Consider the following 24,849-nt stretch of genomic DNA (forward strand, 5'->3'; position numbering starts at 1 on the left):
TCAATCTGGGAAGGCCTGATGGGCTCACAGTCTAAATAGAAGGGGGAGACAGACAACAAAACAAGTAGACAGGCAGTAGTAGCATCAAAATTGATAAATAGAATTATAGATATATACACACTAATAAAATCAATAGAAAAATAGATATGTGTAAATATACATAAGTGCTATGGGGTGGGGAGGGGGGCTGAGCAGAGGGAGGGAGTAGGCACAATGGAGAGGGAGTAGGAACAGAGGAAAAGGGGGACTCAGTCTGGGAAGGCCTCCTGGAGGAAGTGAGCTTTGGACTTTAGTAGGGCTTGTTGAGGAGAGTGGTGGACAGACGGAGGATGTGGGCAAGGGGTCGGCAGCAAAAAGGAAGATTGAGATATGGTGAAAATCCTCCCTCCTTGGGACCTAGGCTGAGAGCCCTATGAGACATAATAATAATAATAATAATAATGTTGGTATTTGTTAAGCGCTTACTATGTGCCGAGCACTGTTCTAAGCGCTGGAGTAGATACAAGGTCATCAGGTTGTCCCACACGGGGCTCACAGTCTTCATCCCCATTTTACAGATGAGCTAACTGAGGCCCAGAGAAGTTAAGTGACTTGCCTAAAGTCACACAGCTGACTAGTGGCGGATCTGGGATTGGAACCCACAACCTCTGGCTCCCAAGCCCGGGCTCTTTCCACTAAGCCACGCTGCTTCTCCATGGACTGGGTCCACCCTGATAAACCTTTATCTACCCCAGTTCGTAGAACAGAGCTGGACATGTAGTAAGCACTTAATAAATACCATCAAAATTGAAACAAAAAAGTTGTTCTGGTGTTCACCTTTTGGAAGGCTTTTTGTGCTGCCGACGACGCAACGTAAGGGATACTCCCGTTCTTTTTAAGGAATTCAGTGGACCTGTTATTTTCATTTCAATTTCTGTGTGTTGGGAGTAGTGAATTTGAATTTCATCCCGCCTCACGTATTTTGTGAGATGAAATGCAGGAAATAGAGCAATTTTAAAATGTGCTTTAAGATTTAATTACTATTCTTTGTTTCCTCCCTTCTCCTCTTCCAGGAGAGCTCATAACTGCTACAAATGTCGTCAGTGCAGCTTCACAGCTGCCGATACCCAAGCACTACTAGAGCACTTCAACACTGCGCATTGCCTGGAATTGGACGTCACTACAGCCAATGGAGAGGAGGACAGCCATGGCACGTCTGCCATCAAGGAGGAGCCCAAAATTGACCTAAAGGTCTACAGTTTGCTCAACCCCGACCCCAAAACGGGAGAGTCAGTTTCTGACAGTGCGGTGAAGAGGGAGAAGGTGGACGATAAAGAAGGGCTTAAAGACAAAACCTGGACCGACAGTTCCAGTGACGATTTACGCGGTGTGACCTGGAGAGGGACGGACATTTTGAGGGGGAGCCCGTCCTATACCCAGGCGGGACTCGGCCTTCTCACCCCCGGCTCTGCCAGCCAAGAGCAGCCAAAGCCTTTAAGGGATAGCCCAAACGTAGAAGCCGCACACCTTTCTCGGCCCATCTACGGCATGGCTGTGGAGACCAAGGGTTTTCTTCAGGGGGTGCCTGCAGGAGGAGGAGAGAAGTCCGGACCCCTCTCTCAGCCGTATCCAGCCACAGGCGATACCAAGTCTAAGGATGAGTCCCAGTCTCTTTTACGGGTAGGAAACCTAACTCGTTTGCAACAGAATGTCTCTCTTCACTGTCCCCTAAGACGCGTGTTCTCTCATTTTAGGGTTACTTCTTTTGCTAGGGGTGGCGTCGCCCCACTCCAGATGGACAGAGATTCTTCCACAAACGCAGGAGGAAACACAGTCTGTAGGTCAAGAATGCTTTGTTTTTGACATGAGCTCCGATTGAATAGGGGCCCTTCATTATTAGAGGTTATTCAAAGAGAAGATGAACCACTGATAGAGAAAACAAGGTGCAGTACCCCTGAAGGGGATATATGTGAAATTACTAGCACTTCTTTCATTTTAAAGTGCTGTTTATAAGCTCATTGTTATCTGAGAATCAAGTCACTAAGAATAGAAAACTCTGTGAGCTGTAACTTCAGAAATATAATGGTTGGTTAAAAAGATCAGTGTAATTACATACAAAATGCAGGCTTGTTGTTATGTCGCCAATAAATGGAGGAAAAAGTGAGATAACAGTAGATGTGAAGGGTATTGGCAACCTCAGAAGGAGAACTAACACCCCTCCATCCCCTGTCTTCATAACAACTAAGCTACTTACTCTTTCACAGTTCTGCCTTCAAAAAAGACCTCTTGGGTCAGTGAAATTTTCCATCTTTCATTACTTGAAGGGATCAGCATGGTCAGGATTTTTTTACTGTTCCTGAAGAGTCACGCATTCTGAATAAGCGATTTTTTTATGTTAAAGAATCCAGAGGTGCTATTTTCCATTTAAATTCTCAGACTCTTTTGCATCTTCACCAGCGATTTGGAAGCTGCTCCTGGACGGATGATATTACTGGAAGCTAGCTTTCCCAACAGCGTTGCAGACCATCAAAATTGCACTGTGTTTATTAATGTCAAAAATAAGAAAATAGGTCTTGATTCCTGCCAAAGAGCATTTACCTTGGGGGCATTTAAAATAGATGAGTAGTGGTACTTGGAACCTCGAAGAACACTCTTGAATTGTTTGTATTATAACGTTAGAATTTCAGGATTCGTACCCCTGAAAGAAGTTCCTGGTCATATAAAAACCCTGAAAAATGTCTGATGGCCAAATGAATTATCTAGAAACTCCTGGATTACAGACCTCTTTGTTCCATGGAACTCATAGTGTGGGGAATATTCTTGTCGATCATTCCTTACAGTAGCACATTTATTCACTCAACCCTTGCCTGAGAAGCCTCTTTAGAAGCCTTTCTTGGGGTTTTTAAGAACAAGAACATTTTCTTGAAGGCCTTGAAAAACTCTTTGCGTTCTGATTTGGAGATGAAGAAATTCCAGAAATCTGAAATATTGGGTCAGATGATTTAAAATTATAAATTAAATGCTCTTTTACAATGAGCGTATAATATTTGATTTTTGACTGTTACCCTAGAACCTTAGGTTTTAACATCTGTATTGCTCTGCAGGGCTTTTGATATTAAAAGTGGCCATTCACCTGAAGTTAGGTCATTTTATTGCTGTTGGTGGACAGGTGCTCTTTATCCTGGTGTAGGATTAATTGAAGGGGACTCCTGGACAGTTCTGAGTTTAAAGACACATTTGATCATTGTGAGACTTCTACTACATGTTGAGAATATCCTAATGTGAATATTGTGTTTCCACTTGGAATAATTTGCGCAATGGGGTTCACTAATTTAATCCATTTGAAGAACCAGAATGGATAAGGCTGGTAAAATTGTTCCATCTTTATGACATATTAAGATTATTTAACCACAGTTTATATGTATATAGCATATGTACGTGCAAAACAATATGTAATAAGTTACTGAATTGCAGTTCTATCAAAATGGAAAGATGTATAATGTCATCTTTTGGGAAACAAGTCAGAATGTAAAGAGAAATTAACTTTTAAATGTTGGTAGTTCAGTAAAACTTCACTAATGTGGAGTAAAGGGAAAAAAGAGGGTGGACAAAGGAAATAGAATCCAATTAGAGTTATGAAAAATGAGAGTTTTAGGACTTTTTCATTAAACTACCCCAAGTGGGTGTTCACTATATGTGTGTTTCTATATGTTGGGGTTGAGGCATGGGGCTTGTCTCTGACATTTTTAGCCTTACTTTCTTATTGTCTACAGACCGATCTCTTATATGTGTGTTTCTATATGTTGGGGTTGAGGCATGGGGCTTGTCTCTGACATTTTTAGCCTTACTTTCTTATTGTCTACAGACCGATCTCTTCTAAGTTTTTTTTTTTTTAGTTTGTAAAGGTAATAGATCTGAAAAGAGTGTTCCCTCTTTATGTAACTGCTCTTGGCTTTTCACGCTGAGTTACCTGCTGCCTCATTTCATGCAGTTGATCAACTGAAGCTTTATTAACCGTGGTGTGGATCAGATGTTTCCTAGCAAAACCCGCCTTTGTTAGAAAAAAAGGGAGAAAGCAGTACTTTTTATCAAGAATTATGGATTGATGGGGTCTTAATTAGTGAAATTTTTTGTGGAGAATCATCTTCAAATTGGGGTGATACTGTTCAGAGAGAGTAAGTTGAAGGGAGAACTGGAGTGTTTGATAACCTAAAAATAAAGAAATAAAAGGATTGATTTCCAGGAATATGTTTAAACTATATGTTCATGAATTTACCCTGTACATTGCTCTCAGAAATCCAGTTCTCCTCCAGGTGGGAGCGAGGTATGATCGATAAATTAATTTAGAAGTAGAGATATGTCATTTATTGCTCTACTTAGAGGACATATCATTGTGTTAATGGAGATATGTTGTGTTTCCTCGGAGGCAAAAAAATGCTTACTCTGAAAGTACTAAGCTTCTAGAAGTCAACCTTTCACATATTGTCATATTAAGATAAACACCTAATTTTGCATAAATGTTAGATATTTAACTTTACAGAATACGATTTCAGATGTTAATTTGTTTATTGGGGTATGTGAATTTCTCCATTTTCTCCTACTATTAGAATGTTCAAGTATAAATGATGCGAATAAGCATGTGGATGAACAGTGCAAATGCTGGTTGAAATAATGTCAAGAAATCATCATAGCCCTGCAATTTCACTAATGATGCCAAACTCGCTAGTCAGCTGGTCATAAATTGTGCAGAGATTTGATGTTTGTAGTTTGTCACAATTTAGCATGCAAGAGCTTCTCCTAGCTAGAGTTTAGGGGTAACCACCCAAAGTCATAGTAATATGGGAAAACAGATCTGGGAAATAGAAAATTTCATAATTTCAAATATCCATCAGGCAGACTTCAAATTACTTAGTGCTTTCTATGTGCTGACCTCTTTTCCCTGTTTCTTCTTCAGCACCATTGAACAGCTGTGTCTCCTTGTCCCCCTCTCCATCATTTTCACATTCTGTCTTTTTATTTACAAGTTCTTTGTAATTGACAGTGGCACCATTGATTATCAAGGATGTGTGGCTGCAAGAGCTATTGTGAGAGCTTCGTCAGGAACAAGTGGTGCATGTATGCACATGTAAGCGCATGCACACACACATACGTGTACCACACTGTACTACACTCCCCAAAGTCCAACCCTCCAGCTCCCTTCTGCCCATCCTAGCCTTAAATGCACAACTATTATTTTTACCTAAAAATAAATTTAAAAATATCACTTTGGGTGATTTGATATTTTATACAATAATACGTATGGCATTTGTTAAGCACTTACTATTTGCCAAGCACTGTTCTAAGCGCTGGAATAGATACAAGGTAATCAGGTTGTCCCACCTGGGGCTCATAGACTTAATCCCCATTTTACAGATGAAGGAACTGAGGCACAGAGAAGTTGTGCCTTTTAGACTGTGAGCCCACTGTTGGGTAGGGACTGTCTCTATGTGATGCCAATTTGTACTTCCCAAGTGCTTAGTACAGTGCTCTGCACATAGTAAGCGCTCAATAAATACGATTGATTGATTGATTGATTGATTGTGACTTGCCCAAAGTCACAGAACTGATAAGTGGTGGGGCCAGGATTCGAACCCACGACCCCTCACTCCCAAGCTCGTGCTCTTTCCACTAAGCCACCCTACTTGCCTTTATAAAGTCAAAACCGTATGTGCTTTTTTTCTTCTACCATTTTGCCACCGTAGTAGCACTACATTAAAGACAGTTAACGGTGATGTGTCTGATTTGCAATGGCTGAGGAGATAAATTTGCTTCTCTTGAAGATAGCTAGTGATAAGTAATCAAGAGCTTTTTTGGAATGGGATTGAATTTTTAATTTTGGAATTCAGTCCTTATTTTTGAAATTATTTTTCCAACAGAAAAGAAAGTGAACAAGTCAGTATTCACAAGGAAAACTGTTTATTGGTGAGAATATTTTCCACCACTTCCAGTCAGCTTTTCCTTTTCTTTTCTCATCTTTTTGTGAAGCCTGGCATGCGATGCAGATGGATCATTTAGTGATTCAGACCATACTTTGACCACAATTGTGAAATGGTATCCCTCAACCCAGAATCTGTTAATTATTTCCTATGGAGCTATCTTTCTTTTTTCCTCCTTTGACAGATTCCATGTGTTACAAGAAGATTAAAGCTCTTCTTCATCCCTCCAAAGGACCCCTACGAATGGAATGGATAGGCCTCTGCTTGACTCTCCCTTCCTTATTCGAGACTGGTAGAGTAGTGGAAACTCTCCAGGTGCAAGTTTGAGCGAGGGTAAGGGGAGGGTGAGTAGGTATTTAATGCACGTTTGACAGATGAGGAAACTGAGGGACAGAAAAATTAAGGAATTATGCAGAGTTACCCAGTTGGTAAGTAGAAGAGCCAGAAAGAACCCTTGCTCCTCTGATATCCAGGCCTGAGTCTTTCCACTCAGCCACACTTTACCCTGGCTATAATATTTTGCTACTGTGAGGTAGAATTCTTATTTTAATTGGAAGTTGTGACTGCTTTTACATGGAAAAGAATCTCATCCAAACATTATATGGCTTCCCTAGGTTTCAGGTGTATGACTCCTTTAATTTTCTCTTCCCGAAGAAGTACCTCACTAGAGAAGAAGTGTCTGAAATAGTTTCTCCATTGCTATGTGTCATGTCCTCACCATCTCCGGCTGTGTTAAGGATCTTTCAGGAAGTATTTATAGGCAGTGCTATTCATTGCTATTCAGTATCTCTAATTAACTCAGGGAAGCTCAGCAGGCAGTGTGTCTTACTAGTGCACAAAGCTATGTTAGGTCAGAGAACTGCCAAGTCCGCTTGGTTTGTAAGAAGTACCTGTTTCTCCAGTTCAAGTAGAGGTATGCTGTAATTTTTAAGGATAATGACATTTTACCAAATGGTTGTACACAATTAAAAACAATATGTACAATGCAATAATATTTATGGAAACCCAGTTTCCTTCTGTGATGAATGTTAGAGTCACAAACAAGTAAAGTTCATGTAATTTAGCATGTTGTTGAAGTACATTGATCTTTTTAAGGGGAAAACAATTAATAATATTTTACCTCCCTAAAACTACGTCTCTTCCACGAGGCCTTCTGTGACTAAGCCCCCCATTTATCTTATTCACCCTCCCTTCTGCATCACCTATTCACTTGGGTCTGTACTCCATATGCATTTACATATTCACCCCATGGCCCACAGCATTTATGTGCATATCTTTATACTCTGACATTCCCCTCTCTGTGATTCATAATGATAATAACAATAATTGTGGTATTTGTTAAGCACTTACTCTTATGTCAAACACTGTAATAGATCCTGGGGTAAACACAAAATAATCAGGTCCTACATGGGACACGCAGGTATTGAGTCCCCATTTTGCAGAACTGAGGCCCAGAGACATTAAGTGATTTGCGTAAGGTCACACAGCAGACACATGGCAGAGCCAGGATTAGGACCCAGATCCTCCAACTTCCAGGCTCGTGTTCTTTCCAGTAGGCCGCATATTTATTTTAATGTCTGTCTCCCTTTCTAGATTATAAGCACCTTATGGACACAGTTTGAGTCTACCTGTTGTATTCTCCCAAGTGCTTAACACAGTGCTCTGCACAGAGGAAGTGCTCTACAAATACCATTGGATTGATTGATAGTATTTATTGAGCACCTGCTTTGTACAGATAATAATAATAATTATAATAATCCTGTTATTAAGCAATTACTGTGTGCCAGGCACTGTACTAAGCGCTGGGGTGGATACAAGCAAATTGGGTTGGACATGGTCCCTGTCCCACATGGGGCTCACAGTCTCTATTCCCATTTTACGGATGAGGTAACTGAGGCACAGAGAAGTAAAGTGACATGCCTGAGGTCACGCAGCAGACAAGTGGCAGATACAAAATTAGAACTCATGATCTTCAGATTCATCATTTATTTATTTTACTTGTACATATTTATTCTATTCATTTTATTCTGTTAATATGTTTTGTTTCATTCTCCGTCTCCCCCTTCTAGACTGTTGGGTAGGGACCGTCTCTAGATGTTGCCAGCTTGGACTTCCCAAGCGCTTAGTACAGTGCTCTGCACACAGTAAGCGCTCAGTAAATACAGTTGAACGAATGAATGAATGAATTCCCAGGCCTGTGCTGTATCCACTGTGCCATGCTGCTTCCCAAATTGTACCGAGTATTTGGAACAGTACTAACTAGTGGAGCACACCCACAAGGAATTAAATGCTTTGCAGTATTATTCATAACAGTAAATAAAATGGCTCTCAAAGGTAATTGTTAATTTATAAGATGTTCCCGGTTCAGGAGCTTCGAGTTTGACCATAGGAGTTTGGATTGCCTCAGCCTTTAGCAGTGTACAATTATAGAAAAAACAAAGAGTGTAGAATACCGAACAGAAAGCAGTGTGGCCTAGAGGAGAAAGCACAGGCCTGGGAATTGGAGGTCCTGAGTTCTAATCCTGGCTTCACCGCATGGTTGCTATGTGATGTTGGGCAAGTCACCTAACTTCTTTGTGCCGCAATAACCTCATCTTTGAGGTGGGGATTAAGACTTCGATCCTTATGTGGGACATGGACTGTGTCCAACATGATTAGCATGTACAGTGCGTCCTGGCACATAGTAAGTACTTAGCTAAGACCATTAAAAAAAAAAAGCAAAAGAGTAAAAACAGAATTAAAAAAGTACCATGGATGTTCTACTGACAGTAGGCATAGAAAAGTCAGTGTCTAAACGAGAGAATATATACTGATGGCTTCAGCCTCCTGGTTTTAGGTAATGAGAGAAGCAGCGTGGCTCATTGGAAAGAGCACGGGCTTTGGAGTCAGAGGTCATGGGTTCAAATTCTGGCTCTGGCAATTGTCAGCTGTGGGACTTTGAGCAAGTCAGTTAACTTCTCTGGGCCTCATCTGTAAAATGGGGATTAAGACTGTGAGCCCCCTGTGGGACAACCTTATCACCTTGAAACCTCCCCAGCTCTTAGAACAGTGCTTTGCACATAGTAAGCACTTAATAAATGGCATCATTATCGTTATTATTATTATAAGTGAATGGCTTAATTTAAATTAGCATTAACTAAATCAGATCATATAAGTGTACAGTACCATTTTTAAACTCAACGGCATTTCATTCCCCGCTCTACCACTTGCCTGATATGTGGCCTTGGACAAGTCACCTATCTTCTCTGCCTCAGTTTTTTCATCAGTAAAATGAGAAGAATATCCATATTTTTATTAACATTCAGACTCAGTGGGACAGACACTGAATCTGATCTGATTCTCTTGTATCTACCCCTACATGTAGGACAGTGCCGGACACCTAATAAGTACATAAGAAATATTATCAATATAGTAAGCAATTAGTAATTACATTGTTGTCATTACTGTAAATCGATCACCCAAACAAGGAGTAAAGGGTTCTGAGTCGGTATGCAGTCACATGAATTTCTAGCTTGCAGAGTTCTTTAAAATTCTCACTGATGATACGGAAGCTCTTCAAGGACGGGGATTTTGTCTCCCAATTCTGTTGTACTCTCCCAAGTGCTTAGTAGAGTTCTCTGTTCACAATAAACACCCAAGAAGTACCATGGATTGATTGATTCTGTGGTCAGAAAAAACAGCTTTCACATACAGACGGTCTCCCTGAAGAAGAGCTCGTGTTTGGTGTTAATCCTAGCTCGAACAAAAGACACAGTTTGTCTATAAACAAAATAAATGATTCCACATACAAAATTTATCCAGATAATTCAGGCTCCCCAAATAGTTTGGTTTTGATTATATATGGTGTTTGTCTAAGATTTCTAGATAGTTGAAGCCAGCATGGTCAATAGGTAATTTTCACATAAAGACTTATTTGAGATTTATATAATAATAATAATGGTTATTATTATTATTATTATTATTTTGGTATTTGTTAAGTGCTTACTATGTGCAAAGCACTGTTCTAAGCGCTGGGGAGGATACAAGGTGATCAGGTTGTCCCATGTAGGGCTCACAGTCTTAATCCCCTTTTACAGATGAGGTAACTGAGGCACAGAGAAGTGAAGTGACTTTCCCAAAGTCACACAGCTGACAAGCAGCGGAGCCGGAATTTGAACCCATGACCTCTGACTCCCGAGCCCGTGCACTTTCCACTGAGCCATGCTGCTTCTCTAGATAAATAATTCTTCTTTAAAATGAAAAATCATTCCAAACTTCCCAGTGCAACATTTTTTTAAAAATAAGTGCCAAATGACATGTCAATATAATTTTTTCTTTATAAATAAAGGCCTGAATTGTTAGCATATTTATTGTAAAAGCATCCAAAGCTTTTTTTTTTTACTATATCTGAAGTAACGTATTCAGTCAGTAAATCAATCTAGCTAGAATCTGTCATATTTACTGCAGTGAAGAAATTCTGCCTTATGCATTGTCACTGAATTGTGCCCTCAGATTATTTTTCAAGGAATTAAAGTTAAACTTCTGGAAACTTCATTAAAAAAACAAAAACCGAAAAAAAAAAACAACCCTAAAGTTTGGTTTGAAGGAATTAGCTATGAATGAGAACAAGGGAAGATGAAAAAATGTAGAAAAAGATTTAAATATATAGATTATTTTGAGAATCCATAATTTCTGGTGGGAAAGTGACACGTTTTAAGGAAATATCTTAAGTCTTTTGGATTTGAGAAGTGCCTGTTTTGTGCAGTCAGATGTTCAGATCGGAACTTTGCATGCAGAACCTAATTTTAGAAGGTTGGGTGCAAATTTCTTCTGGTTCCATGAATAGACCCTGATCCCAGCTGTTTCATTACAATTACAAAAATAAGATTGGTTATGAATCACTCGAACTGCATTTAATGGTGCAGCAAAATTCAGATTTATCTTTCTAAAATGGCTAACAAATATAAAAACTGTTAGAATCTGTACTGTTTTGCATTGAGTGGATCATACTCAAAAATGGATGATTTACAGTGTAAAATGATAATTTTGCCAACATATGAAGGTAGGAAATGGCAATATGACTGCTTGAAACTACATTAATAAAGTCTCTCAGGAGTTGCACATTTATTCACTGAAGCTTTTGCAGAGTTGTATTCCATTTTGAAGGTAAAATTCTGAAATTCTCCTGGACTTAATACGCTAACCTCCGCAGACTTAATAGAATTCAGAAAACCTTCATTGAAACTTGGGCACTTCAAAGCTCTTCATTCTCCAGTCAGGACATGACTAAGGCCCCTAGGCAGCGAACATAAGGTAAAAATATTAACTCAAAGTCAGAGGTTTAATATATAATATTTTCTTTGAGACAGAAATGAAAAAAAACTTAAAAAGATTTCTTCTTCAGATATATATTTTCCTATACAGAGGCATTATGATGACAGATATGTACCCACATGTATGTATGTGTATCATATATATGCATTCTATAGGTGTGATGGGTTCAGGCATACTTATGGGTATCCACACAGCTATCATAAACATTCAGGGAGTTAATGCATCGAACATGAAATGTTAAAATCAAATATATGCATTGTAAATATCTACTTGCACCAATTGGGCCACTTGAGTATGTGACTATTTTGAAACAGAAACCAGACGTGACCCTCAAGTCACTAAGAGGTCACGCTGTCCAAGACAAACCTAATCTATTGTTGCCAGTCATTTACCAAGGGAGAAGACTCATTCATCTATTTTTTTTTAAATTGAAAACAAATTCCCCACAATGAACTCCTCTCTGCCCAGCTGTTTCTTAGTAGGAATGATTTTAACAGATTCTTCTCCCAGCTAATTCAGATGCCCTCTGTTTTATCTGAGTTTTGTGGATTTAGGACGGGAACAGGATTGTGAGATCCACAAAGTCCTGGCTTCTATATCCAAGGGCCTTGGTCCTTGATCCCATGGCTCAATGGAAAGAGCATGGCCTTGGGAGTCAGAGGTCATGGGTTCAAATCCCGGCTCCCCCAACTGTCAGCCCTGTGACCTTGGGCAAGTCACTTTTAACTTCTCTGTGCCTCAGTTACCTCATCTGTAAAAGGGGGATTAAGACTGTGAGCCCCACGTGGGACAACCTGATCACTTTTTATCCTCCCCAGCGCTTAGAACAGTGATTTGGACATAGTAAGCGCCCAACAAATGCCATCATTATTATCCTTACCACTAGGCTGACTTTCAATTGTGGAGGAGCAGGGGAAAAGGAGATGGAATCTGGGGCTTTCAGGATGCTTGGATGGCAACCATTCATGACCTGAGGTCATGAGCTCAGTCATTCTTTCAGCAGGATTTAGTGAACATCCATTTGCAGAGCACTTAGAGAACACCCAGTGTGTACAGCACACATTGTTTTGTGGTTTGTGGTCTATTGTTCACAGACAACTGTACTGAGCACAAGATGCGTGCAGAATTCTCTGCTAGGTGCTTGTGAGAGTACAATAAAAGTCAAAAAGATAGAAAGATGGTTTTTGCGAAACCAGGGTGACCTAGTGGAAATTCTGAACAAGGGCCTAAGCTAGGAGTTAGAGGATTGGGAACTAATCCCGGCTCTTCCACCCGTCTGCTGTGTGACTTTGGGCAGGTCCCTTCACTTTTTTGTGCCCGGTTTCTTCCTCTGCAAGAAGGGGATTCAAGACCTGTTGTCCCTCCTACTTAGACTGTGAGCCCCATGACGGACTGTGTCCACCTTGATTACCTTATTTGTATCTACAATTTAGGCTCGTGGGCAGGGAACATATCTACCACCTTGGTAATATACTTTCCCAAAGGCTAGACAGTGCTCTTCACACAGTAAGTGCTCAGTAAATATGATTGATTGATTACACCGGTGCTTAGTTCAGTGCCTGGGACATAGTCCACCTTAACAAATGCCACATTTTTTATATTATTATTTAAATCATTCAAAAAATGGTCCCATGATTCATCTTTGATCATTCTAGAAGCCAAGAATTTGGTCCCAAGTGGGTTGATTTTTCATTATCGAAAATTGCATCCCCCAGACAGAGGTTTCTAATCCAGTCATATTTTATGTAGTTCATTCTATGCCTTCAGGAGAGTGAGGTTAATCAATTTGACTTTGCTTTGCAGAAGTTAACTAAACCTTTGATAGAGGGGTCACTGAAATTGCAGCCATAAAATGATTTGACTTAGGCTCTTAGCTGTGTTAAAGATCAGTCCTGGGATTCAACCCAAGCTGGCCCTGAATACGTTGCCGGAACCCGTTGCTTTATGGAATACAGAGGTTCAGTCAGAGTTCTTGGACGTTTTGCGATTGATGCTTCATCCAAAGTTGAGTTCCAAATGTAATTATAGGTTTAGCACAGGGCCTGACCTGACATCTCTGCTGCTTCGATGCTTGTGGTTTTACACCGGCGAACTTTTGCTCAACATTCTGGTTTTGTGTGAAAGCCCCAAGTGTGAAGAAGTCGTGTACGCTAAATCTGGTAAAGTGTTTGGATACCTTTAGAGTGACTGTTGTCAGATTTTCCTAGATGCATTGACCTCTGCACACAATGTGCACCCACACGCACATATTCACACCCCACACCACGCCTGTCATTTTGTATACTTACAGAAAAGTTTCCATGTGGATGTTTTCATTGGATAATAATAATAATAATAATAATAATAATAATAATAATAATAATTGGAATTTGTTAAGTGCTTACTATGTGCAAAGCACTGTTCTAAGAGCTGGGAAGGATACAGGGTGATCAGGTTGTCCCACGTGGGGCTCACAGTCTTAATCCCCATTTTACAGATGAGGTAACTGAGGCCCAGAGAAGTGAAGTGACTTGCCCAAGATCACACAGCAGACATGTGGCGACGTCGGAATTCGAACCCATGACCTCTGACTCCAAAGCCCGAGCTCTTTCCACTGAGCCACGCTGCTTCTCTAAAGTGTTGTCTAAAGTACTGAAGTGTTGTCAGTAAATACTTTCTCCACTTTTTTGTACATTCTGAAAGTGTACTGTGGATATTTGAATAATTGAAGCACTTGTTTCGTTTTTGAAAACTAAACAGAGCTCTGAAGTGTCACATTCTTTGTGACTCTCCTATCATTAATTGAACTCTTCACCCACCATCTCCATAGAATCACCTCTCGCACCTCCATCGTTTATTGAGCACTCGGTGTGACTCTGGTTGATCTGCACATGAGTAGGCTGCCTTTGTCAGTGGGTGGAGGCAGGGTGGGATAAATTTGAAATTTGAAATTTTAAATTGAAATTTGAAAATCCCCTCCTGTGGCAAATCAAACCTGTGTGACAGGAACCTAGAAGGGAAGTGCAGTGATTCAGAGTTCAAACTGACTTCTGCAGAGGGCCACATAGACTAGGATTGTAAACTCCTTGAGGGCTGTAAACTCCTGTATCATCTATTGCTATTGTGCTCTCCCAAGCTCTTAGTACAGTACTTTGCATATTGGAAGTGATCAGTACAACAAATATGATAGATTAAGGTGGGGTGCATATTTTTCCCTGCCTTCAGACAAGTCATATGTCCGTACCCAGCCCTAATAGCACGTATATGGATGTCTGGAATTCTACAGTGAATAAAGGGAAAGCAAACTCACTTGCGTTATAAAAAAAATCTCCATCAAAGATGGGTTATTTAACATTAATATTACTTCTCCTGTTTATTTTTTCTCAAATGATGCAATAGTATCCTCAGAGTAATAGTAACAATAATAATGGCATTTATTCAGCGCTTACTGTGTGCAAAGCACTGTTCTAAGTGCTGGGAAGGTTATCAGGTTGTCCCATGGGGTCTCACAGTCTTAAACCCCATTTTACAGGTGAGGTAACTGAGGCACAGAGAAGTTAAGTGGCTTGCCCAAAGTCATACAGCTGACAATTGGCGGAGCTGGGATTTGAACCCATGACCTCTGACTCCAAAGCCCGTGCTCTTTCCACTGAGCCATGCTGCTTCTCTTAAGACAGCAAGAGTGAGATGGGGGGATCATCATCATCAATCATATTTATTGAGCGCTTACTATGTGCAGAGCACTGTATGTTCTGCATACAGTGGGATGGTGGGATAAAGTAAATACATTTCTCTGCATTATGACTAGGGAATCATACACCAAAATTTGGTGGGGAGAGGGCAGGAGAGTTTTTTTAAAGCTACTCTGGAGAAATGAGCTAATGGATACTTGATGTCAGGAAAACCCTGATTTACATAAGGGCTCCTAAGTAAGAGTATCTCAAAACCGATGTGAAAATGAAACCACACAGTATTTGTCATGCATTTCATACGAGATGCTGTCTTCAAGATAATAATGATCAGTCAGTGAAACTGTGGTATTTATTGTGAGCTTCCTATTTGCCAAGCACTATACTAAGCACTTGGGAAAGTACATCGAATAGGAGTGCTTATTCTGCCCATAGTAAATGCTCAATTCCTATCATTCATATCATATCATTCATATCATTCATATCATATATCATTGAGAAGCAGCGTGGCTCAGTGGAAAGAGCCTGGGCTTTGGAGTCAGGGGTCATGGGTTCGAATCCCAGCTCTGCCAATTGTCAGCTGTGTGACTTTGGGCAAGTCACTTCACTTCTCTGGGCCTCAGTTCCCTCATCTGTAAAATGGGGATTAAGACTGTGAGCCCCCTGTGGGACAACCTGATCTCCTTGTAACCTCCCCAGTGATTAGAACAGTGCTTTACACATAGTAAGTGCTTAATAAATGCCATCATTTACTGATTAGTTACTTTGTGTCAAGGAGTGTACTAAGCCCTGGGTAGGTACAAGATAATCAGGTTGGACGCTGTGCCTGTCCCACCATCTAAGTAGAAAGGAGAACTGGTATTTAATCCCCATTTAAAAATGAGGAAACTGAGGCACAGAGAAGTTATGTGACTTGCCCAAGGTGAAATAGCAGGCATATGGTCTTGGTGGGATTGGAACCCAAGAACTCTAGTTCCCAAGTCCATGCTTTTCATAGTAGACCACCTTCAGGATGAGGAATTGTTTCTTTTATTTACTCTGAACATTTTGACTCCCACCCAAACATTTACCCTCTCACCCTGGGCCTGCGGTGTTTGCTGCATGGCAATTTTGTGTTCACCTTGTCCTCACCCTTCTTGATTTCATAATGTATTATCTGAAAAGTATAATAGAAACTAGAGGGCATGCCGTCTGCTGTCAAGGAGATTTTTCATTCATAACTTTCTTCTCAGCCTCAAATAAGCACTGTTGGAACTAACCGAAAGAAAATGAATGCTGTGGTGATGGTATTAGTATTTATTTGTTTGGGGAACAGTCAGCATGCTTATTGGTCTAGGTGAAGTCCTGGGATTTCACTCCCTGCAGGATGCTGTGTTGGGATGAGAACAGTCCAGAGGTAATAGAGTTCGACTCTGCTGTCCTTCCCTCAAAGTGAATCAGATCAGTTTTAAGCACGATCGTTCATGTTTTATTCAGAGCCCCTGAAATGTATTTTTATGAGGACGTAGACTTAAATAGTCTTTGGCTTCCATCTGCTGATAAGAAAAACAGAGTGCTAATTTTAAATAATAGGAATTACTATTTCTGTAGCAACTATTTCTGTTTGAAATACTGAAGATCAGTTTTCAAATGGCATTATTCAGTTCATCTTTACTGATATCATCATCATCGATCGTATTTATTGAGCGCTTACTATGTGCAGAGCACTGTACTAAGCGCTTGGGAAGTACAAATTGGCAACATATTAATGATATTAATGATATTAATGATAAACTTTCATTGACATCTCTAAATCTTTGTGGGCAAGGATTGGGTCTGTCGAGTATATTGCATTGTATTTTCCCAAGTGCTGTGCACCCAGTAGGTGTTCAATAAATGCCATTTTTTGATTGACTGAACTAAGCTGATCTATATAGTCTCAGTTGATAGCTGTGATTTTTCAATTTACAGTAATTCATTGTCCTCTCATAGGACTCTGTATTTAAGTCCAGTGTTGAAATTAGCTATTTATTTCCTCTAAAACCTCAGTTGTGGGAAAATCTATTTCAGTGAGCTTTTATTAAGAATAGGGAGGTCAGATATGCGAGAGAGCACATTAGATGGAAAAGCTTAGAAATTTAGGTGAAATATTTGTAATGATCAAATTTTATTGAAGTATTTCAGTTCTATTGAAATGAGTGCATTAATAGGCCAGTCACTGAAAACAGTCTATTCATAGGTGTTATTAGGAGGCTCAAGGGAAGAATAAGCAAAAAATGTCACTCTTTAATCATATTTTTGGTCAGTAATAAGTATTTGGAGATATGTGTGGGAAAAAAATTAGAAACCGAAACAATGTGTTCTAGTGTAAGAACACAATTTATCTTCGAATGTTTGATTCCATTCATGTTGGGGATTTGTGATTTTTTTTCTTTATAGTATTTGTTAAGCATTTACTATATGCCAGACTGTGTACTAAGTGCTGGGGTTGATACAGTCTCATCAGGTTGGACACAATCCATGTCCCACGCGGGGCTCACAGTCTTATTCCCCATTTTACAGATAAGGTAACTGAGGCACAGAGAAGCTAAGTGACTTGCCCAAAGTCACACAGCTGATAAGTGGCAGAGCCGGGATTAGAACCCACAACCTTGACTCCCAAGCCTGTGCTATTTCCATTAAGCCACTTCCCATATGCAGGGAGGGGACAGCAATGAGTGACTTTTCAGGATTCCTCCTCCACGGAGTGACTCTTCTGGATTCCTCTTCCCTTTCTTAAGTGTGCAGGTTGGTGGAACTGCTACAACCTGTGTTGCCATCACAGAACCAAATGTGGCACTCCTAATGGTTCCCATCTAAAGCCTGTCAGTTGCTGGAACAGACCCAAATTGTGTAACTTCTTTCTAAATTGATATATTAAGTGTGAGTTTCACTTTGAGCTTCTTCAAGCTGTATTTGGTCTACTGGATATCACTGAGCATCTCTAGGATGGTTCTTGTGTAATGCTCAGTCAGTCAATCATATTTACTGAGCCCTTACAATGTGCAGAGCACTATACTGAGTGCTTGGGAGAGTACAATATAACAGAAACATTCCCTGCCCACAAGAAGCCTACAGTCAAGAGGGGGACACAAACATTAATAGAAATAAATAAATTGCAGATATGCACATAAGTTCTGTGCAGGGAGTAGGGGGTTGAATAAAGGGAGCAGGTCAGAAGGGAGCTGGAGAAGAGGAACGGAAGACTTAAGGAAGGCCTCTTGGAGGAGATGTACCTTCAATAATGCTTTGAAAGGTGGGAGAGTAATTGTCCGTTGGGTATAAGGAGGGAGGGTGTTCGAGGCCAGAGGCAGGATGTGGGTGAGAGTTCTGCACTGAGAGGAGATCAAGGTACAGTGACGAAGTTAGCATCAGAGGATTGAAGGACATGGGCTGGGTAGTAATAGGAGAGTAGTGAGGTTAGGTAAGAGAGGGCAAGGTGATTAAGTGCTTTAAAGCCAATGGTGAGGAGTTTCTCTTTGATGTGAAGGTGGATCAACAAACACTGGAGTTTCTTGAGGAGTGGGGAAACCTAGCCTGAATGATTTTTATTGAAAACAACCCAGGCAGTGGAGTGAAATATGGACTGGAGTGGGGAGAGACAGGAGGCAGGGAGGTCAGCAAGGAGACTGATACAGTAGTCAAGGCAGGATAGGATGAGTGATTGGATTAATGTGGTGGTGGTTTGGATGGAGAGGAGAGGACAGATTTTTGCAGGTTTTCGTTTGTTCCTGTTTCTGGTTGGTAGCCATTTAACCAGGGGCAGAGCAATCGTGATGCTTCCTAGGGAAACCTGGCAGAATGCAAACTGGAGAATTTCACAAGGACCAGTTAGCCTGTGGCTCATATTGAAAAATAATATTAAATGTCTGCATTCTTAATCTGACACAAAAAGCCATGCAGTACAAAGTGTTTGATTGTGTGTATGTGGGTGTGTATATTGGCAAACCCATGTGTGTGTATGAACTCTGTTCAGTTGATAAAAGTGTGAAATTGATAGAAGTGGAACCAAATGAAAACAGAGTTGCTCCGCTGTCTGATTTTTGTTTATATGGAATATCTATCATTGAAGTATTCAAAATGAAGTGAAATGCTCAAAACACTTGATATAAACTGCTTTTCTTGTCATTGTCATGAGTAGATAAAGAGAGGTATGGCAAATATTATGTGTCCAGTTAATTTTCTTGTGGCTGTATCTGGTGATGGAGAAACTGAATAATTCCCAACTATTTTCTGACAAAGCTTGGGAATTGGGAGTTAGAATATGTGAGTGATTGCACCTCTGCTTATGTAGCCAGCCATCAATGTGGTAAAATGTGTTTGGGGAAAACATCTTTCAATCAAACAGTGGCATTTATTGAATGCTTACTATGTACAGAACAATACATTAAGCACTTAGGACAGTATAGTACAATATTGTCAGTAAACTCAATCCTTATCCTACCCAGAAGGGCAGGCAGACATTAAAATAAATTGTAGATAGGGGAAATGGTGGAGTGTGCAGCTGTGTACATAAGTTCTGGGGTTGAAGGTGGGGCAAATATCAAGGAGTATAGATCCCAGAGCATAGATGAGGCAGAGGGGAGGACACATGGGGGAAAGGCCACTTAGGTTGTGAGTTTAGGCTGGCTTTGAAGGTGAGGAGAATGGTAGTCTTGGAAAAAAGGGAGAGTTTGACCAACTTAGAAATTTCTGTATGTGTGAATTTGTGGCCCAAAAAAGTCAGTGTTGGAATTCCTGAAGAAGCCTTTTAACAGGCTTCAGTGTGGAAGCAGCATGGCCTAGTTCACTCAATCAAATTTATTGAGCGCTTACTGTAGGCAAAGCACTGTACTAAGTTCTTGGGAGAGTTCAGTATAACAACAGACATATTCCTTTCCACACAAGATCATAGTCTAGAGGGGGAGAGTTGAAAGAACACAGGCCTTGGAATCAGAGGACATGAGTTCTAATTCAAGCTGTGACATTTGATCGCTGTGTGGCCTAGAGCAAATCACTTCCCTGTGCCTCAGTTATCTTATCAGTAAAATGGGGATTAAGACTATGAGCCCAATGTGGAACATAGACCAGGTCCAACCTGATTAACATGTGTTTACCCATCTTGTAGAACAGTGCGGGGCACAGAGTAAGTGCTTAACAAATACTATTTTGTAAAAAAAAAAATAAAAAATACCAACAAAGCAAAAGGTTCTCAGAGGCAGCGAGTCATCCAGTCACATTGGCTGGAAACCACCTACAGCTGGTCCCTGTGGTTTCTTTGATCCTGTAGATGTGGTGATGTGACAGAATCTAGTTTGGGGCCCAAGTAAGAGCAGTAGGTGCATCAATCCTGTTTCCTGCTCTGTTTTGTTCCTTTCTTTGAAGATGGACAATTTTTGAGTTGGGGAAAAAAACACAAAGAACACCAGTAATAAATAACCCAACTGACATGGTCTTGCCTCTTCTAGATACTAGCTCTAAAACCTCACTTTATCAGTGCTTTTCATTTTAAAAACAAAGCTTCTCTGCCTGGTGCTACACTGTTGTTGATTCTCCTTTGTTTTTATATCATTTGTCTGGAAGGATTTCCCTGTACACAGGAAAACTCTGTGGCAGGATGAGAAGCTTTCAGTGCTTAAGGGATCATTGCTTGCAACGTCAAGTATTGGATTTGGTGCATTAATTGTTTATCATGATGCATATTCAAGTGGAATCGTTTTTAAGATGTTTGAGTGCTCTCTTGAATGTAATCTCAAGCCTTTTGAACATCTCCCATATAAAATGATTGACATTTTTCATCTCCCTGGTCAAAGATGAGAAACAGAGGCAAGTGGTTGATTAAGTTGCTACTGCTATGCAGATTTCAAGAGGCCCAGTCTACTTCCTTAGATTCTCTTTTTTAAAAGCAAATTCTGTGGTATCTCTTCCTACACAGTCTTTTCACATGAGTCTCTTTCTTTATTCCCGTGCTTGTAAAGGCAGAAGACCAAGAGAAAGTGAGACTGTTTAGCTCATTCATTCATTCATCCCTTCATTCATTCATTCATTCATTGAGAGCTTGCTGTGTGCACAGCACTCTACTAAGTGCTTTGGAAGTACAAGTCGGCAACATATAGAGACGGTCCCTATCCAACATGTGGGCTCACAGTCTAGGAGGGGGACACAGACAACAAAACATGTAGACAGGTGTCAAAATCGTCAGAACAAATAGAATTATAGCTATATGCACATTGTTAAAATAAATAGAATAACAAATATGTACAAGTAAAATGAGTAGAGTAATAAATCTGTACAAATATATACAAGTGCTGTGGGGAGGGGAAGGAGGTAGGGCAGAGGGGGTGATGGGGAGGAGGAGAGGAAAAGGGGGGCTCAGTCTGGGAAGGCCTCCTGGAGGAGGTGAGCTCACAGTAGGGCTTTGAAGGAAGGAAGAGAGCTAGTTTGGTGGATGTGTGGAGGGAGGGCATTCCAGGCCAGAGGAAGGACGTGGGCCGGGGGTCGACAGCGGGACAGGTGAGAATGAGGCACAGGGAGGAGGTTAGCGGCAGAGGAGTGGAGGGTGTGGGCTGGACTTTAGAAGGAGAGAAGGGAGGTGAGGTAGGAGGGGGTGAGGTGATGGACAGCCTTGAAGCCGAGAGTGAGGAGTTTTTGCTTAATTCGAGGTTGACAGGCAACCACTGGACATTTTTGAGGAGGGGAGTGACACGCCCAGAGTGTTTCTGAACAAAGATAATCTGGGCAGCAGAGTGACTTACTTTTTCTGGAATCCATTTTTGCTTCACAAATAATGACCAGATCTAGACTCATGAAGCAGAGTCTCTAGTGCAAAATAAGTGACAGGTAGTGATGGTGGATACCTTGGATAGACATGTCTTTAAGTATCCTATTTAAAGTGATCAAATTAACTTGCTCTGTGGCTCTATTTTATCCTTGTGGATTTCCTTCTTGAGATGTGGTTTCATTTTTGACATGAACAAATGGTTTGAAAGTAAGTTGTGCTGGGTCAGAATAGCAAAAACAACGTGATAATGAACTTGGAACTGAAGGAGCAACATGTCTATAGCACTAAATCAGTGAAAAGATTGTTATTCTCACTTACCTATCATTGTCAGTGGGATATTCCCTGGTTTCTCAGGATGATAGAAATTTTTGGAGCAGTTCATTTTCAGCACATGATCGGTTTTTGCCTGACTGTTTGTCAATCAGTGATGCCTTATGTGTCCTTGATGTATATTAGTCTTGACAATCTCACTCAACCATTCATTTCCTTGCCATGTACCTGCTATGGCTTGTTACATATAATTGAGGAAAAGCTGTAAACACTCCAAGCAGGTAAATTGTGCATTGTTGGTTTTGGCTAAAGGAATAAACAAGAGCATTAAATGAGGGAAAAGTATATATGATGTCAGAGTAAATGAATTGTCATTATATGTTTATGACCCCACCAGATGAGGAAAATAGACTTAAATTATCTTTTTAACTGCTAGAAACAAATGCTTTGAAAAGTTTAACAAACAGTTCAATTTTTCTGTCAGGGTTCTATCCCATTCTTTGGATCTTTTGATTTGTACACGTGTGCTCCTCTGAGTTTATGAATGTTTGCCTGTTACCGTCCAAAAGGAAGATTCATTCTGTTTAAATCCCTGCTAAATAAAATTCCCGAGGACGCAACCGATATCAGATTTTTCTGTTGCCTCCCCTTGGAGAGCGCAGCATTGCGTAGAGACTTTCTTGCAGAGGTTGAGAGCAAATGACAGTCTGTTTTTCCTGTGCTGTTTAAATCCGGTAGCAAAGCTTTCTCCCACATTTCAGGAGGCATTTTAAAGCCGGCTGGCTCCTCTTTTACTTGAATTGGGACTTCGGGATCGTAGAGCAGAGACCCTCCCTGACAGGCATTCAGCCGAGCGGCTTTCTCCCTCCTTCAAGGCTTGGGAGACCTGGAGACCTGCCATTTCCCCATTCTGCCAATTGGTCAGCTCTTCGCCATTTTCCTCCGGGCTTGAAGGATTTAGAGGTCAGCTCCTTCCCACACCGCTGATCTGCCAGCCTTGGGCAAAATGGCTGGGAAGTTTTTAATCGGGAGGAATGATCCAGCAGGCTTTGTAGTTAACCATGCATTTAAAATGCATTGGTTTAATGAGTGTGCCTTGATGCCTTTGGGTAAACAAGGCTTATTGATAATGATGGTGATAATGTTGAGAATAATAAACAACCATGGCATGTGTTAGTACTGATGGTGTGCCAAGCGCTGTAATAAGCCTTGGGATAGAACCGGATAATCAGATTGGACACCACCCTGGCCCTATATGGGGCTGTCATATGTAGGAGAACAGGTATCCCCATTTTACAGACTAAGAAACCGAAGCATAGAGAAATTAAGTGACTTACCCAAGGTCATGGGGCAGACAAGTGGCAGAGCTGGAATTTGAACACAGATGCTCTGATTCCCAGGCGCGTGGTCTTTTCATTAGGCCATACTGCTTCCTAAACTACTTACCACTCGAGAGAATGGTGCAGAAGTGAGTGGGCATGTGTGAATTGTGCATATAGTATTCTGGCGTCATGAGTTTTCTATATACTTGCTGGTATAAGTATCAGGTGCTATACACAGAAGTGACATCATTCCTCAAAAAAACTGGCAGTGTTATTCAATTTAAATATAGGAGGCCATTTTTTGCATGGGTAGACTCTATAAGCAAGAAGTTATAGCAAACTGTGATTATATTTTAGAAGCACTACAGTGTTGGAAGTCTGGCTCTGTTGTCATCAGGATTGTGAAATAAAATACCGTTCACTCCCAGGTGGGACGCTTTCCACCATAACATCACTTCCATCTTATATTTCTCTGTTTAGATATTACGGTGGTGGGTTAGTCTGTAAAGCAAGTTTATATATCTTACTGCTTATTCTCATAAAAGTCAGTGGACACTCATTGGGGCAATTGTGAAACTTTCGTATCAAATTACATTGTTACAAAATTGTCCTGTCATTTGTTATTTATTTAAAAACATGTATATGTCACTGTGACCACAAGAATTAATTAATGATAGCATTTATTAAGCTCTTACTATGTGCCAAGCACTGTTCTAAGCACTGGGAGGTTACAAGGTGATCAGGTTGTCCCATGGGGGGCTCACAGTCTTAATCCCCATTTTACAGATGAGGTAACTGAGGCACAGAGAAGTTGTGACTTGCCTACATAATAATAATAATAATGATGGCATTTATTAAGCGCTTACTATGTGCAGAGCACTGTTCTAAGCACTGATGAGCTGATGGCTTAGGATTTCCTAGCCCAAGATTTTTAAGATAGAAAGTTTGAAAGGAGAATGTTAGAATATATTAGAAAGCTTAAGTAATTGGGGATAAGAAGCTTCTTGGGTGCTTATTCTAACCTACCAAATCACCAGTGAACTCCATAAGCCATGACAACACATATATCAAAATTCCATTGGATTCTCTTCCTGCTCAACTATGTATGAGGTGGCTTAGTATTGAGAAATGATAAGTCGTCAAGTGGGGATAAAACAATCCTATCTCCCATGCAATGCTTTCCCCAGTAAACGATGTACTATGTAATGAGTCACTGAATTTCCTTTCTCCTACTTGAGCATCTGCTGCACACCTAAAGGCTATGGGAGTCAAAAGTTAGAAAAATCAAAGTCAGAATTTCCTGGCATGCTTTTTAAACATTGTACTTATAAGAATAAAACATACCACTTTAAAAATGCCAAGTTAATTCATGAGCTAGATGTGCCCCAGGCTTCCATAATTTCTGTGATAATAACATATTAAACATGGGTTTTTTTCCCCCTTCTTCCATTCAGCTGTTCTGAATCAAGTTCCACTTTTTTTTTGTTTATTTACTTGCTTCAGGGAATATTATTTGATCAAATTATTGCCTGTTTTTAATCAAC

The 24,849-nt window shown here is 40.5% G+C and overlaps 1 protein-coding gene across 5 annotated transcripts in view; it reads left to right on the forward strand.

The window, feature by feature from the left end:
- Nucleotides 1-24,849, forward strand: part of TRPS1 (transcriptional repressor GATA binding 1) — a 312,669-nt gene that overhangs the window by 109,735 nt on the left and 178,085 nt on the right. For all 5 annotated transcript variants that reach the window (XM_038745286.1, XM_038745287.1, XM_038745288.1 and 2 more), the window contains one exon: nt 1,053-1,659. In XM_038745286.1, coding sequence (XP_038601214.1) covers nt 1,053-1,659 — 607 coding nt within the window. The remainder of the gene's footprint in view (nt 1-1,052; nt 1,660-24,849) is intronic.

This window comes from Tachyglossus aculeatus, chromosome 4 (assembly GCF_015852505.1).
Source record: "Tachyglossus aculeatus isolate mTacAcu1 chromosome 4, mTacAcu1.pri, whole genome shotgun sequence".
Classification (NCBI taxonomy): domain Eukaryota; kingdom Metazoa; phylum Chordata; class Mammalia; order Monotremata; family Tachyglossidae; genus Tachyglossus; species Tachyglossus aculeatus.